Source organism: Stomoxys calcitrans, chromosome 2 (genome assembly GCF_963082655.1).
Source record: "Stomoxys calcitrans chromosome 2, idStoCalc2.1, whole genome shotgun sequence".
Taxonomy (NCBI): Eukaryota; Metazoa; Arthropoda; class Insecta; order Diptera; family Muscidae; genus Stomoxys; species Stomoxys calcitrans.
The window spans coordinates 85,462,247-85,478,908 of NC_081553.1; the positions used below are offsets into that span (position 1 = coordinate 85,462,247).

The window sequence follows — 16,662 nt, forward strand, 5'->3', positions numbered from 1 at the left end:
AGTAAAACTTAGTCTTGCTAATAAGAAAACATGGCAATTCACCTCTAAATCGAAAAATGTATGTTGCGATATCTGAGTCATATAGTTAAATCGGAAGGAGATTTCCTCCAATTTGGAATGAATGTCACCCTGTAAAATGGAAATTTTTCAAACAAGTTCCATAAATTTCATACAATTTGTAGGTCTTACCTGGAATGTTCCCTTCATAACCTGCTCAATGCGATTGTCGTGTAACTCCAACAGTCTTAAGTTTTTCAAAAAATGGAAGCTGGTATCACTCATTGTTTGAATTTTATTATTGCTCATATCCAATTCTTGTAACGAAGTCAAATGGCGTAAAGGTTCAGCTGGCAAAGCATTGCCCGAAAAGCCATGGGCAATTTTCAACGATATCAAAGAATGGCCAATCTGTATAGGGTTGGCAAAAACAAAATTTAATCGCATTTCAATATCAATTTTGGCCAAATATCTCACCTCATCGAATGCATCATTTTCTATACCCTGTATGCTGTTCTCACTGAAATCCAATCGCTTCAATCCTCGCACATGTTTAAAAGCATGCGCCTGTATATTGCTCAAAGTGGCTCGGGTTATCTGCAAATCTTCCAGTTCAACGCCAAAATCTTTAAAATCATCTGGTCCTATGGAGTTGGAACTCATGCGCGACATCGATAGGGAACGCATATTCCTCATTCTGGTCATACTTTTTACAAATAAATAAAAAGGCATTTTTGTTGGGATGCAAGGGGGAAATATTAGACTTACTTGCGCAATGTTTGCAGATTTGTTGGATCGTTCATTTCGCCGCTTAAATCCAACTTCAGAAGAGTGTACTGCATGGTATTGAAAGTTTCCATAGGTTGTTCTATTTTGATTTTATTGTCACGCATGCTGATGACTCTACAAAAGAAAGGACAAACAAATCAAACTAGTGGTAAAATGTGAGAAATAAAATTAAACAATTTTAATCCAATTTTTTTTTTATTTCTCAAATTCAAATTTTAAGCTCAATGATAAGGGGCCGACGAGCCGCAGTGTGACACCTCTTCAGGGAGAAGTTTTAACACGGCATAGTACCTCAAAAATGTCGCCAGCATCAGGGGATAACCACCGCCGAAAATTTGTTCTGATGTTCTCGCCAGGATTGGAATCCAGGCGTTCAGCGTCATAGGGGGACATGCAAACATCTGCGCTAAGATAGCCTCCATACTAAAATGTCTTTTAGAGAATAAATTGTTTTTTAAAAATTTTAAACCCGCTTCCAGATGACCAAGACATTGGAAGCTTTCGACCCTTTACACATCAATATTAACTAATTTGTTAAGTGTATTTGGTACCTGTGTCAATCGGAATTTGAGGACAATAATTTTATCTTCCACAAAACTTTTCATTGGAGCCCTATTTTGTACCAAACATCCTACATGTCCGTTTGAGTTTCTCTTAAGTGACAGGCCCCTAGGCATTTCAATTGAGCCGGTTAGCCCACCTTGGTGGGCTACACCTGCCCCAAATTTGAATATCAGATTCGTATTCCACTCCCCTACATGACACAAATAATAATCAAAGTAAAAAATTTTACTCAACGGTTAGCCTTTTATTTGAATTCCACACTGCCCCGATAGGCCTACTTGTCATGTTGGGCGGCCCCCAGACGCTTTCTCCCAAGTATTTGACTAGATTCGTGGTCTACTTCTACTACTTTGTTTTTTTTTTGGATTTAGGCTCAAACTCCTTTACTCTACTCTTAAATACCATCCATTTGACATCCAAATGTCCTAGTCGTGTTACATATCGACCCCAAAGTTATATACCAGTTGGATTACCATGAGGGTGAAAGAACAATTTCCCTTAAATCGGTACACGTATCATCGAGATGTGGCGTTTTCGAAAATTACGGTAATGGTAAATGAATGAATGTTATGGTCGCACAATTGAAAATATCTGTCACTTAATCCCCACATTGTCACGATTGGTCAGTTAACCTATTTGGGTTGGCTTAGGGGTACTCACGTAGAAAATTCTAGGTCCATTGTGATACCACAGAAGCAACAGACCAAGGCTTCCACCCTAGACAGTTGGTCAACAAATATGTCCGCTTTGTGGAGAGCTCCACTCTCTGTAAGACCCAAATTGCCATGGTGAGCAAATACGTCCTATTTCGGGGTTGTTATGGGGGTGGTGCGTCTCCTAGGCAGTTGGTCCCGAATGTTGATATCAGATTCGTGGTCTACTCCAAAATATCTTTCATTGGCGCCCCATATTTCCATAGTCGGCAATAATGTCCGGTTTGGGGGGTGTTCTGGGGGATGGGGCGGCCATTTAGTAAATTTCTCTGAAAATATATATCAGCTTCGTATTCTACTCTAAAGTACCTCTTATTGGAGCCCCATATTGCAATGGTCAGCAAATTTTTCCTATTTGGATGGTGTTATGGGGGTGGGTTGGGCTCATAGAAACTTTTTCCCGAATATTGATATCAGATTCGTGGGGTACTTCCAAAGATCTTTCATTTGAGCCCCATATTGCTATGCTCTTAAATTTTTGATATTTTGGGGGCCCCCAAAACACTTGGTTCCACATTTGGATACACTTCACAAAAATACCTTCTATTTGAGCCGCATATTGTGATGGTCATTAAATAAGTCATGTTTGGGGGTGTTTTTAGGCAGGGGCGGCCCTCCCAACACTTGGTCGCACATTTTGATATCAGATTCGTATTCTACTCGTAAATACCTTTCATTTGAGTCCCATATTGTCATGATCGGTAAATATGTCCGATTTAGGAGTGTTTTGAGGGTTGGGGTGATCCCCCAAACACTTAGTCCGACAATTGGATATCAGGTACGTTTTCTGATCTTAAATACCTTTCATTTGAGTCCCATATTGTCGTGATAGTTCTATATAAATATTTGGTAAGTTTTGGGGGTGGGGAGGGCCCTCTAGGTAACCCATCCGAAATTCGGAAACCAAATTTTTTTTGTAGGTTACTATAAGAGTGCGCACAAAATTTGGCTAAATCGCACCACCCATTTCCGAGATTTGGCGTTTCCGAAAATTAGGGTAAGGGGGAGGGTCCGCCCCCCTATTTTTACCACGACCCATGCACTGGTAATCCAAGCACGCTACCAGCTTGACTACCAGGGCGCCCTTATAGCATAGATACTTGGACACAAATTTTAATTCCATATTCGATATTTTCTCTAAGTACCTTTTATTTGAACTCAATATTGCCATGAGCCGCTTATATTCTCATTTTGGGATTTGGGGTTTCAATTTCATTTGGGGTTTAGGGGGGTGGAACAGCCCCCATTACTTGTACCTTATTTTTAATGTCATACTCGTCAACTACTCTCGAAAACTTTCCATTTGAGTCCCATAGTGACATGCTCGTCCAATATGTCTATTTGGGGCTGTTGTGGGCTTGGGCGGCCCCCCAGGTAAAGGGTGATTTTTTTGAGGTTAGGATTTTCATGCATTAGTATTTGACAGATCACGTGGGATTTCAGACATGGTGTCAAAGAGAAAGATGCTCAGTATGCTTTGACATTTCATCATGAATAGACTTACTAACGAGCAACGCTTGCAAATCATTTTCAGTGAATGGGCCCTAGAAAAGTTGGCAGAAAATCCGCTTTTTTATCGACAAATTTTGTTCAGCGATGAGGCTCATTTCTGGTTGAATGGCTACGTAAATAAGCAAAATTGCCGCATTTGGAGTGAAGAGCAACCAGAAGCCGTTCAAGAACTGCCCATGCATCCCGAAAAATGCACTGTTTGGTGTGGTTTGTACGCTGGTGGAATCATTGGACCGTATTTTTTCAAAGATGCTGTTGGACGCAACGTTACGGTGAATGAACACATTTCGAACCGAACACTGATTTTGGTAATAAAATTCAATGATTTGCAAGCGTTGCTCGTTAGTAAGTCTATTCATGATGAAATGTCAAAGCATACTGAGCATCTTTCTCTTTGACACCATGTCTGAAATCCCACGTGATCTGTCAAATACTAATGCATGAAAATCCTAACCTCAAAAAAATCACCCTTTACTTGTTACCAATACTTAATATCATATTCGTACTCTACAGCTGAATACCTTTCTAATTCCCACATTGTCCCGATCGGTATTTTTTTTTTTTGTGGTACTTCTGGGGTAATAGGGAGGGTCCGCCCCTCCATCTGGTTTGCTCACAATCTGAAGTCTGTAAGGAACATACAGTCTTACATATCCACAAATAAACATACAACCAAAAAAACACAAATTCATTTATATACAAACATTTTTCATAATTTTGGAAGAGGTTTCGTCTGGTCGTCGGTTGTTAAAAGTGGGACTACAGTTCTTAGAAAATTCTAAAACACTACACTAATAGAAAAATTACTGTACTTCGCCAATACCACCTGGTATTATTTTGTTCACGTCATTGGCAATGATTTTTAAAACCATTTGGTATCAATTCAATACCTGACATAGGAGGCTATTAAAAATTGACGGCGTCACATTTGTATTCTTGTCATTGCATTTTTGCATCGAAAACCTTTTTAGTCAATTTCGGTTGTTAAATATTGGTCTTATATCCCTTTGAAGAAATGTCTCAAAACCTGTACATATCGGAACTTTATACTAATTTCTTCATTTCAAAGCTAAAAATTTTCCTATACCTGTAAGTCATATTTGCCGAGATTGTAGAAGATCGGTCTGCCCACTGATTCGAACGACACTTTTGAGGTCCAATATGCCACTGTGCGCCGTTCGGACTACGCTAATAAAAAAAGAGGTCACTTATCATTGATTTTGAAACCTGCACTCATTATTTTGTAAGAAGTTTGCCCCTGTTCATTAATGTAATGTTCATTGACAAATTTGCATTTGTATATGCTGAGGAAAGATACCACGGTGGTGCAGATGTTAGCATGCTCTTAGAGTAATATCTAGCGAAAAAATCAGCAAAAAAATTTCAGAGGGAGTTATCCACTCACTAATGTAATGACATAAGGTCTTTAGCCATGTAAAACATCTCTAAAAATTGGTTTTGGTTACGACACGTCCTTCGGACTCTGTTAGAAAATTGAGCTATCTTATTATTGAGATAAACTTAAATCGGTCTGCACTCATTGATAAGAGATAAGTGTCCCTGTTGTTCCTTAATGAAAATTTCGTAGCGAGGGATAAATTAGAAAGGTCTCAGATTACCTGGTACTGAGATTGATTCCAGATAGGATTTTCAGCGTTTCCAGCAGAGATATCTGGAAATTTTTCCAAACTTCTGAACTCCTGACAAGGGATTTACCACCACCGGAACTCAGAATTTTTGTGGACAGCCTTGTATTCGAGCATAGTGATTATTTTAGAAGCTGTCTTGATGTGGATAAAGAGGAGACTGACAAGCGGCTCGCCACTACGAGGGATACATGTGCAATCCCACAAAACCCATGCGGTTGGGGCGCTGGGGCAGGAACCCGGCCCCGGAAAACTACGGGAAACAAAGAATAGTAAAAATGGACCTTCCCAACGTTGACAACCCACGCAAACGAAAAAAGGGCCATGATTTGCGGATCTGCACCTGGAATGTCCGCACTCTTTATAGAGAAGGTGCAGTATACTCGCTGGTGGATGTATTAGAGAAGTGCAAGGCAGATATTACCGCCTTACAGGAAGTACGATGAACTGGGAATGGCGTCACTACAACACCACACGGTGACGAACTATACTATAGCTGCCATAACACGAGGCATGAATTTGGCTGTGGATTTGTGGTTAATCGGAGACTGAAACACCTTGTCTCCAGCTTTACAACCTGACACTGCACGGAAGCTGGACATTGAAAAGCTGCAAACACAACAAATGGCAGCGGCATACTCCATTCGACTGACACAACTGCTTGATGAAAGCACTCCTTGTTCCGATGACATAATGGCGCATTGGCAAACTACTACCCACTCCATGGAAAATGCCGCGAAATCCGTACTTGGATACCGGAAGCCTCTTCCAAGAAACCCATGGTACGACCAAGAGTGTCGAGATGCTACTAAAGACAAGAATGCGGCATATATAGCAACGCTGCAATCAGTAGCAACACGCCAGATGAAGGAGAGGTATCGGGAGAAAAGGAGAGAGGAGAAACGTCGCTTCCGCAGAAGGAAAAAGAAAATGGAAAGACGTGAGTGTGAGCGAATTGAGATGTACAGGAATTAAACATCAAACCGATGGCTTTGGTGCAGGCACATCCTCCTGCAGAGACAAAGAAGGAAATCTGGTAACTGACACAGATAACATGCTGAGGATATGGAAAGAAAATTTTACACAACTGCTAGTGTCCGACGTTGGCGGCGAAGAGGATACCGCAGAACCAATCAATGATGATGGTATAGAATGTTTACCACCTAGTCAGAATGAGGTCCAAATAGCAGTAACCCGACTAAAGAACAACAAGGCAGCAGAAGCCGACGGGTTACCCGCTGAACTATTTAAGACCGGAGGCGACACCCTGATAAGGCGTATGCATCAGCTTATCTGCGCAATCTGGCTAGAAGAACGCATACCCGATGATTGGAACCTCAACATACTATGTCCCGTATACAAGAAAGGAGACAAGACGGAATGAGCCAACTACAGAAGAATAAGTCTCCTCCCCATCGCATATAAGATACTCTCGAGGGTACTGTGTGAAAGATTAAAACCTAAAGTCAATGAGATAATTGGGTCCTATCAATGCGGCTTTAGACCTGGTAAATCCACCCTGGACCAGATATTCACATTGCGCCAAATCCTGGAAAAGACCCGAGAAGGACAAATTACCACCTGCCATCTCTTTGTTGACCACAAAGTCACCTTCGATACTATTTACGTACAAAGGTATTGCATGTCTGAGTTTTGTATCCCCGCAAAATTAATAAGACTCTGGGGGTTGACACTTGCTGATACGCGTTCCTCAGTAAGAATAGGAAAGAATCTCTCGGAACCATTTAATACCAAACGAGGTTTCAGACAAGGAAAGAGCCTATCGTGTGATCTCTTTCATATCCTGTTGGAGAAGAATATACGAGATGCAGATGTGAATAGATATGGCACACTAATCACAAGAGAACACATGCTACCCGCCTATGCTGACGACATCGACATCATAGGTCGATCAACGGAAGTAGTAAATGCAACCCGTTGAAAGAATCGAAAGAGAGTCAGTGAAAATGGGTCTGCCAGTAAATGGAGATAAAACGAAATGGATGGTTTCAACTCCCAAAACGCCTTGTACAAAAGAGCTGATAAAAAAAATGGAAAAAGTTGGGAACCACAACTAAGATATAGTCAGTAACTTTATCTACTTTAGCACTTTCGTTACCGAAACGAATAACACCAGTTTTGAGATAAAGCGAAGAATAATACTGGCAAACAGATGCTATTTTTGACTAAGTAAGCAGTTTAGAAACAAGGCCACCTCTCGACAGACGAAGAATACACTATACAGGACACTGAGACTACCCGTGCTGTTATATGGTTCTGAAGCATGGGTACTTGTGAAAGCAGATGAGGAAGTGCTTTGCTTGGAGTTTTTGAGAGAAAGATTCTTCGTAAAATATATGGACCAGTTTGCGTTAATGGAGAATATAGGCAACGTATGAACCACAAGCTGTATGAGCTGTTGATGACCATAGCATAGTTACACGCATCAAAATACAACGTCTGCGTTGGCTAGGTCATGTTGTCAGAATGGATGAAGAAGCTCCAGCAAAGAAGACTTTTGAAGGCAAAGACGGTGGTATACGCAAACCGGGAGGACCAACAGCCCGATGGTGGGAGACACCTCGAAACTTGGTGTCAGAGATTTTAGAATGAGCGCAGAAGATCGAGGCGCTTGGAACGCTATTCCACGTTCGGCTAGTGGAACAAATGTTCTGTCATAAAGTAACGTAAGTGAGTTTCATGCAAAATCTCAGGAAAACGTGATATTTATAGAAAATTTCCTCCAAATTTTAGCTTTATAGAAAATTTTGTAAAAATGGTAGTTTATAGAAAATTTAATTTAAAAACGATTTTTTAGCAAATTTCCGAAAAATGTGATTTTCAATTAAATTTTAAGCATTCGTAACTATTTAGACTTTTAATCATTCAGTCCACTTGTAAATACTATGTTTGGCAAGAAAGTCGGACTCATCGCCAAAAGCACGAATATTGGACGCTATATTTGGTAGGCTAATCCAACCCAATAACATTAATTAGCTAAACTACTTTTTTTTCTTCCACCATATTTTGTGAGTCTATCAGCATAAACTAAGTTGGACATTGTAACCAATATTCAAAATAAGGCTGTTTGGCCAGGCAGGGAAGCCATACCAAATGCTGTCGTCGACTATGGGCACAAAAAATTGGTATGGTGGTTAATTCTATGGAATTGCATTTAGACATCGTCCTAGTATCAACAATTAGTTCCTCGACCATTGATTTCTTAAGAAGTGCACGTTTTGTAATAACCACCACCACCACCTTTAGGGCATGCAGACACAATTGCACCACCATACATGGCTGCCATATGAGTATTGAAAGAAATCGGCTTAGGGGAAACAATGAAAGGCAAATAAGTCGTCAATATGAATCTATCACGAGTGCAAATAAATGCATTGTTCATACAGTACTAGAAAACACTAGACTTATTTTGATTTTGCCCTTCTTCCTCGTTTAAAAGGTTCATAACATGGGAAAGAAAAGCGTAGTGGATTTTAACCAGTTCAATAATCGTTTAAGTGCAACGCGTAATTGCCTTTAATATTTTTAAATTGTATATTCATTCATAAGGATTCACAATTCATTGACGAAAGGTATACAAACTTCTGCTTACTACAGGGTACACCATATACGAGTTAAATTTAAACAAGTAAAACCGTGCCAAGTTCGGCCTGGCTGAATCTTATATACCCTCCACCATGGATTGCATTTGTCAAGTTCTTTGCCCAGTATATCTTTATAGGCAAACAAAGGATAATGGATGCTATTGGAGCCATATCAGGTTATGAACCGATTCGGACCATGTTGGAGACAATAGTAGAAGTCATTGTGCAAAATGTCAGCCAAATCGGATAAGAATTGCGCGCTATAGGGGGAGCTAAATCAGATTCTAAACATATTCAGACCATATTAGGCACGCATATTGAAGGTCATAGGAAAAGTCATTGTACAACATTTCAGCCAAATCGGATAAGAATTGCGTTCTCTATAGGCTCAAGAAGTATAATCGGGAGATCTTTTTATATGGGAGCTATATCAGGATATGAACCGATTTCGGCCATACTTGGCGTAGTCGTTGGAAGTCAAAACAAAAGCTGTGTGTCAAATTTTAGCCAAATCGGATAAAAATTGCGCTCTTTAGAGGCTAAAAGAACTCAAAATCCGAGATCGATTTATATGGCATCAAGGTATGAACCGATTTTGATAATTGTTACAGCACAGTTGTTGGATGTCAAAACAATACACCTCATACAAAATTTCAACCAAATCGGATAAGAATTGCGCCGTTTAGAGGCTCAACAAATTCCAGATCCAAGAGCAGTTTATATGACAGATATATCAAGCCATGGACCCATATGGCTCATTAACAATCCCAACCGATCTACACTGATAGGAAGTATTTATGCAAAATTTCAAGGACATAGCTTAACTTCTCCGAAAGTTAGCGTGTTTCCACAGACTGACAAACGGAAGAACATGGCTATATCGACTTAAAATGTTATGGCGATCAAGAATACATATACTCTATGGGGTCTTAGACTCCGATGTGTTACAAAGGGAATGGTGAAGTTAGTATACCCCCATCCTATGGTGGAGGGAATAAAAAGCAAAAAATTTTTTGCAAAATCATGCAATAAATGCGCCATTCGAGATGTGTTTTCACTCCCGCTGTTGACATCACCATTTCCATTTTCCTTTTTTATGTTAAACGTAGGTTTGGTTTGTTGAGTTAGGTTTAAGTGGCAGTCTGCCATCAGACTCACATAGAAGTTTTTGTCCATTGTGATACCACAGGAACAGAAGATGGAAGATGTCTTCTAGTTCCTACCGTTGAACCATCCAGATCGCTTTAAAAAGCCCAATAACTTGCAAATGTTCACATCCACTAAATCAGACAGGTTCTCAAAGAAATGAGAACCTAAAGTGGAACTCCTTCTGAAGCCCATTAACTTGCGATTGTTCACATCCACTAAATCAAACAGGTTCTAAAAAAAATGAGATGCAAAAGTTCTGACTGGTAGTGCGGGACACACACACGGAAGGTGTTCTATAGTCTCATCTTCTTCGATGTCCTCATAGGTTCTGCAAAAATCGTTGCTGGCAACCTTCAGCCGGCCAGCATGTTTTCCGATCTCACAGGGACCTGTCACGACGGACACAATGACTGAGACGTCTGTTCTAGCCAATGACAGCAAAACAGTAGACCTCTTCAAGTCTAGATTAGGCCACATATTTTTGGAATGCTCACAGCCCCTTCTTTGTGATCATCTATCATTCGTTGTCCTTCGGGCCTGGTCCTTCGGGCCATGTCGCTAGAGGCAAACCCACAGAGTCCAGTATCCCTGGAATGTGTGGCTCATCCGCTTTACAAATCCCTGGGATATCTCTGTGGCCCGGCTGTGTGTTCAGCCATCTCGTTGAGAGATCTGGGAGATTCGATTGCGGTTTTTGTGGTCAGAAATACGTTCTCCAGGGATTTAATGCCTACACACACTGCAGTGGTCGGGTAACCTTTTCGATATGACCAGTTCTAGATCTTTAGAGTACACCCACAAAGCCCACCTGGTCGTTTAGTTTGGAACCATCCGTATAGAAGTCTATGTAACTTCTGTTACCAGGGATATCGTAGTTCCAATCGGTTCTATCAGGAATAGTGGTACAGTAATTTTTATCAAAAAGCGGCTCAGGTAGGATGCAATCCACACTGCCTGGAACATCGGATATTGTATAAAGGATAACACAATTTCCGTAGCCGCCACGTGACCAATAAGAAAGCTCCCTTAACCTCATGGCAGTGGTCGCTGCAATTTTGGTAACCACAATGTCTAGAGTCATAAAATGCAGCATTAAATTCAGTGCATCAGATGGTGTCGTTCTCAGTGCGGCTGTGATGAATAAACAAACCATCCTTTGGATCCGGCTAAGTATTGAGCAGTAGGTGGACATTTGAAGCGCCGTCAACCAGACCACAACACCATATAGCATTATAGGTCTGACAACTGCAGTATATACCCTATGCATGACACGCGGTCGAAACCCCCAACTTTTGCCAATGGCTCTCTTGCAGGTGTATAGGGCAAGAGTGGCCTTTCTTGCCCTTTCCAAAATGTTGGATTTGAAGTTCAATTTCCAGTCCAGCAAAACACCCAGGTATTTTGCACAAGACAGGTGTCACGGTAGGCAACTTGTTTCTCCTGCTGAAAAGAACTACTTGCACGGATTTATACCTAGACTACTTTCGGTAGCCCACTTTGCTGTAGCACGTAGAGCTTCGTGAAGTATATCTCTTAGTGTGCAATAATATACAATAATATATTCTTTATGGCTATTTTCCAAAGTAGAGGTGACAGTTCACCTCCTTGAGGTGTTTCTCTGCTGACCCATCTTTTTAGATCCACAGATCCCAAGCCTGCCGTAATGCATCTTTTAGTAAGTAAGTTATTAATAAACTTTCATTCGGTATAGTTGATGCCCAGAAACTCCAACTCCTTTATGATTGACGTCGTTTTTACATTATTGAGAGCACCTTGAATGTCAAGAAATGCTACCATTGTATATACGTTGACACCAGGGATTTTTGCCATAAGATATGTTTCTATCAACCTCTCACGAGTCTTCAGCATAAATGATGACAGACTAATAGGACAAAAATCTTTCGCCTATGAATGCTAGGGTTTTCCTGCTTTCGGAATGAAAATGACCTTCGTGTACCTCCATCCCACAGATATATATGCCATTCTAATACAAGCAGAGTATATCTCCCTAAGCCCGGGAACCAGTCTATCAGACACAGCTTGTAATTCAACCGGTGATACATCATCAGTACTTGGCGACTTAAAGGAGTCGAAACTTGTTATCGCCCAAAGGTTTGTCGGCTCAGACACAATTTCCCTAACAGCCTCCGACGAATGAATACCAGTGACAACCTCTTCTGGCGCCACGTTGTCCGATGGAGAATTTTCCGGGAAATGTGTATGTAGTTCTAGTGTTTCCTCACTAGTCATTGTCCATACATTCTCGGGCTTCTAAATATACCCCACCGTAATAGGTCTCGAGGACAGAATCTTCCTTAGCCTAGAGGCCTCATATGTATCCTCCACGGAGCTGCAGAATTTTACCCAGGTTTTGTTCTGAGCCATTCTCAGCTCGCCCTTATATTTTCTTAGCTCAGCCTTATAGATGTTCCAATCGTGTGGTGATCTTGTGGCTTTTGATCTGTTGAAGAGATTTCTGCAGTCCTTCCTTAGACCAACCAGCTCTGGGGTAAAACGTAACTATGCTCTTTTTTGAATGACATTGTGTATAAATCTATCCAAACTACTTAGCTGTAAACCCGTAGGCACCTGCAGCTTCCTTTTTATAATTCTTCTCTTATATATTTGATATCCATAGCCTTTGATTACATTTTGGCAAATTTGTGGCCACAACCAAATTTTTTTGGTGTGTTACAAGTGTGCTTACCTTATTGTTGTTGTTGTAGCAGTGCGTTGTACACTGAGGCGGCAGCCCTTGCCGATGAAGAATTCCATCGGACCAATCCGGTACGTACAACCAGCTGCCAATGGATTCCTTGTAATGATACATGCATTGTTAACCAACTAATCCCCGACCTTTCTTTCATGGGAGAACATTGATAGAAAAAATACGATACATCGTAGATACCATTCTTTATTAAATATCAAACGTCATCAATGCATTAATTCATCCATACCATACGGTACAGTATGTATGGTAGCGAAAAGGACACGTTCGGTATTTTTATTGTCGGCACGATTTGTTTTGCGTTTTGCGTGCAATGATGATGATATGATAGCCTGATAATTAACTAAGATCCCACTTTTTTCTTTTCGAATACTTTTTTTTACTCAACGAGTACATAGGTATCGGTTTCACATTACTTTTATTGCGAAATATTTGGTCATTCCAAACCAATGTATTCGCTTGTCCATCATCCACACCCGCGCCTTTTAGGTAGCGAGCCGTTTTGCCTGGCGTTCTACAGGTAACGTTTAGCTAACGAATCTCACCATCAGCACCTGCTGCCTCATTAGTATTCAGAGTCTGATGCCTTAACTATTTTTCTTCTATTCAATCTGCATTACTTTGCTTTTTATTCTGACCAGAAGGTGTACATTCAATATCGGAGTCATAGATTACTTTTGGGCATTTTGTTGCCGCCATCTTTATACCCTACACCACTACTGTGGTACAGGGTATTATAACTTAGTCAATTTGTTTGTAACAACCTGAAAGAAAAGAGATATACCCATTGATAAGTATATCGATCGGCTCACAAACAGTGAGTAGTTTTAGGCCTCCCAACATAGGACCCAAATATGGTTCCGATTGGACTTTATTTAGATATAGCTGTCATATAGAACGATCTGCCGATAAAGGGTCTGAAGACCATAAAAGCTTTATTTATTACCCGAAACAGTGGGTTATTTAAAGCCACCCGATATCTGTCCTAAATATGGTTCAGATCGGACTATATTCAGATATAGCTGCCATATCGACTGCCGATAAAGGGTCTGAAGCCCATAAAAACTTTATTTATATACTAGTTACTACTAATTTCAAAGAGTTATCTCTACCCGGATTAATATCTGCACCCTCTTTTCAATTTAATCTAACCTAACCTATTTCTACCTGTTCTCAAACGGGGGATTTTTTAAAATTTTTTTGATACTTTGTCAGCGAATTTCTTACCAAATTTTCTCTAACTATTGCACAATGTCTTTTTATGATTTTTGCTTGTGTGAGTATTTGACTTGAAATCGGTTCAGATTTAGATATAGATATATTTTCGTACGATTTTCACTTATATTCAATAAATTAGTAATTTGTTATCTATCCTCACAAAATTTGATACAAGGTTTCTCTTATAACTCTTCGGCTGACGGATGAATTTCATATAAACCTGTTCAGATTTAAATATAGCACCCATATATATGAATCTCCCGATTTTCAAGTTTGTTTGACTGGATAAGAAAAATATGGAGGCCACCGTAGCGCAGAAGTAAGCATGTCCGCCTATGACGCTGAACACCTGGGTTCAAATCCTGGCGAGGCCATCAGAAAAAATTTTTCAGAGGTGGTTTTCCCCTCCTAATCCTGACAACATTTGTGATGAACTATGCCATGTAAAACATCTCTCCAAAGAGATGTCGCACTGCGGCACTCCGTTCGGACTCGGCTATAGAAAGGAGGCCCCTTATCATTGAGCTAAAACTTGAATCGGACTGCACTCATCGATATGTGAGATGTTTGCCCCTGTTCCTTAGTGGAATGTTTATGGGCAAAATTTGCATTTGCATTTGGATAAGAAAAATACACCTTAAAAAATGAACTCACCTTAATACATCGAACTTGTTGAATAGTTTGTGATGAAGATGTGTCAAATTATTGCCAGATAAATCCAATATTTGCAAACTGCCGGTTAAACTATCAAATGCCATGGGCAAAATTTCCGTTAAGCCACAGTACCGCATATAGATTTCTCGTATTTTTGCAGGTTTAAAAGCATCATCCTGAAATATTTAAAGAAATTAAAAAAAAAATTGTTAGCACTGTTGTTTAATTGACTGTATTTTAAATAGAGAAAGATCCAACGTAGACCACTTCCGAATAACTTGGAAGATAAAAAGAGACAACAAAAAACACAAGCATAATTTTATTTATATTAAAAGACCAAGCCAGTACCCCAACTGAAGAGTAATAAGGCATTGAGAACCGATGGGTTGCCCGCTGAGCTGGCTATGACCATGTCTTATGGCAAGAAATTAGAGAAAGTCGTCTCTGTTTCAGAAATACACCATTGATCATCTGATCCCAATATACGAGGATCATTAGTACCAAACTATTAAAGGTGGATTGATATCGATGAAGTAAGATTGAAGTACTTGGTGCTTCTATTTCTACAATGACTATTGATGAGGACCTTGTTAAGTAAAATATTGTGGAGAGAGTGGAAGTATGATGTAGAGCCAAGGAGTTTTAGATGGTGTTCGGCTTCTCACCAAGGGAAGCAAATATATAGAGACATTAATAAGAAAAATGATCAAAACCAACTTACGCAACTTAGAAGAGGACGATTTCCAAAGAATGATTTATTTGAAAAGAGCAAATATAATATTTAAAACTTAACCACTTACCTTCATTGTGTGTATAGGATTGCCATCTAAGAAGGTGCGATTAACAACATCAAAATATTTGAATGAATTTGGTGGCAACATGCTTATATTATTGTATTCCAAGTGTAAATTGTCCAAATTAAGCTTTGTGTTGGCTCTAATATCATACGTCTCATTGCCGCTCAACGACCATATCACATTGTGTGATATGTCCAGGGTTCGCAGGCTCTTCAACGGGCCCAACGCATCATATGGTATCTCCGATAGGATATTATCCGTCAACAGAAGCTTCATTAGCCTTGGCATACCATCCACAAAGACATTAGGATCAATTTCAAACAAATTGTTGCCACTCAAATCCAATGTTTCCAATATCAAAAGACCCGTAAAGATGTGCGGTGGTAATGAGGATATGCAATTGTCGCCCAAGAGGAGGGTCTGCAACGAATCCTCCAGGCCACGAAATGAATCATGCAATATGTGAGTGATGTGATTGTGACTCAAGTCTAAATGGCGTAGCTTCTGTAAATGTCTAAATGATTTCGATGGTATTTCGACAAGATCATTTTGTGGCAGTATCAATTCCCACAGCGAACGTTCCAGGCCGGTGAATGCATCATCGGGTATTTCGGTTAGGTGATTGCCCGATATCTTCAAACGATACATGCCAGTCGATTGCAGGAAATATGGCTCGATTTCACGCAATCCCGTATTTTCCATATGCAGCATGAAAACCTTTGAACAGAATAGAGGAGGAGAAAAAATCTCTTTTCTAGAAACAAATATCTATATTTATAGGTATATATGAGTTGTTATATAATACCTTGGATTGATTCACCATTCGTGGCAGTGCAGGAAATGGTACATTTTTACAATGAACTATACCCAGATCTGTAGATGATTTGGAACACGTACAAAGTGAGTTATATGCGCATGGTGGATATCTCATTTCTTCCATTTCGCGATGATTGTACAGCGATGCTCTCGCCAGTGACATCCATATCATTATAATGAGTGTTACGATTATGAAGACATAACCGAATTTGAAAAAAAATTCCTTAAAATAAAAATAAAAAAAAAATTTAATTAAATAAAAACAAATAAAAAGACGTTAAGTTCGGCTGGGCCGAACTTTGGATACCCACCACCTGGGGTATATACGTAAACCACCTTTCGTCATAACCCGGTGAAAAATGCATAATTTATGCCCCCATAGCAAAATGAAAATTTTGGCCATAAGGAACAGGGGCAAACTTCTCACATATCAATGAGTGTAGTCCGATTTAAGTTTTAAGCCTCCTTTTTATA

The 16,662-nt window shown here is 39.9% G+C and overlaps 1 protein-coding gene across 5 annotated transcripts in view; it reads right to left on the reverse strand.

Moving 5' to 3' along the window:
* LOC106082186 (chaoptin) overlaps positions 1-16,662 on the reverse strand; it is a 65,307-nt gene that overhangs the window by 38,140 nt on the left and 10,505 nt on the right. For 3 of the 5 annotated variants that reach the window (XM_013244553.2, XM_013244555.2, XM_013244552.2), the window contains exons 2-8: positions 16,178-16,411; positions 15,376-16,089; positions 14,576-14,751; positions 766-900; positions 475-703; positions 190-408; positions 43-129 (exon numbers count right to left, since the gene is read on the reverse strand). In XM_013244553.2, coding sequence (XP_013100007.1) covers positions 43-129; positions 190-408; positions 475-703; positions 766-900; positions 14,576-14,751; positions 15,376-16,089; positions 16,178-16,411 — 1,794 coding nt within the window. The remainder of the gene's footprint in view (positions 1-42; positions 130-189; positions 409-474; positions 704-765; positions 901-14,575; positions 14,752-15,375; positions 16,090-16,177; positions 16,412-16,662) is intronic. The other 2 variants (XM_013244556.2, XM_013244554.2) reach the window with 1 other exon arrangement.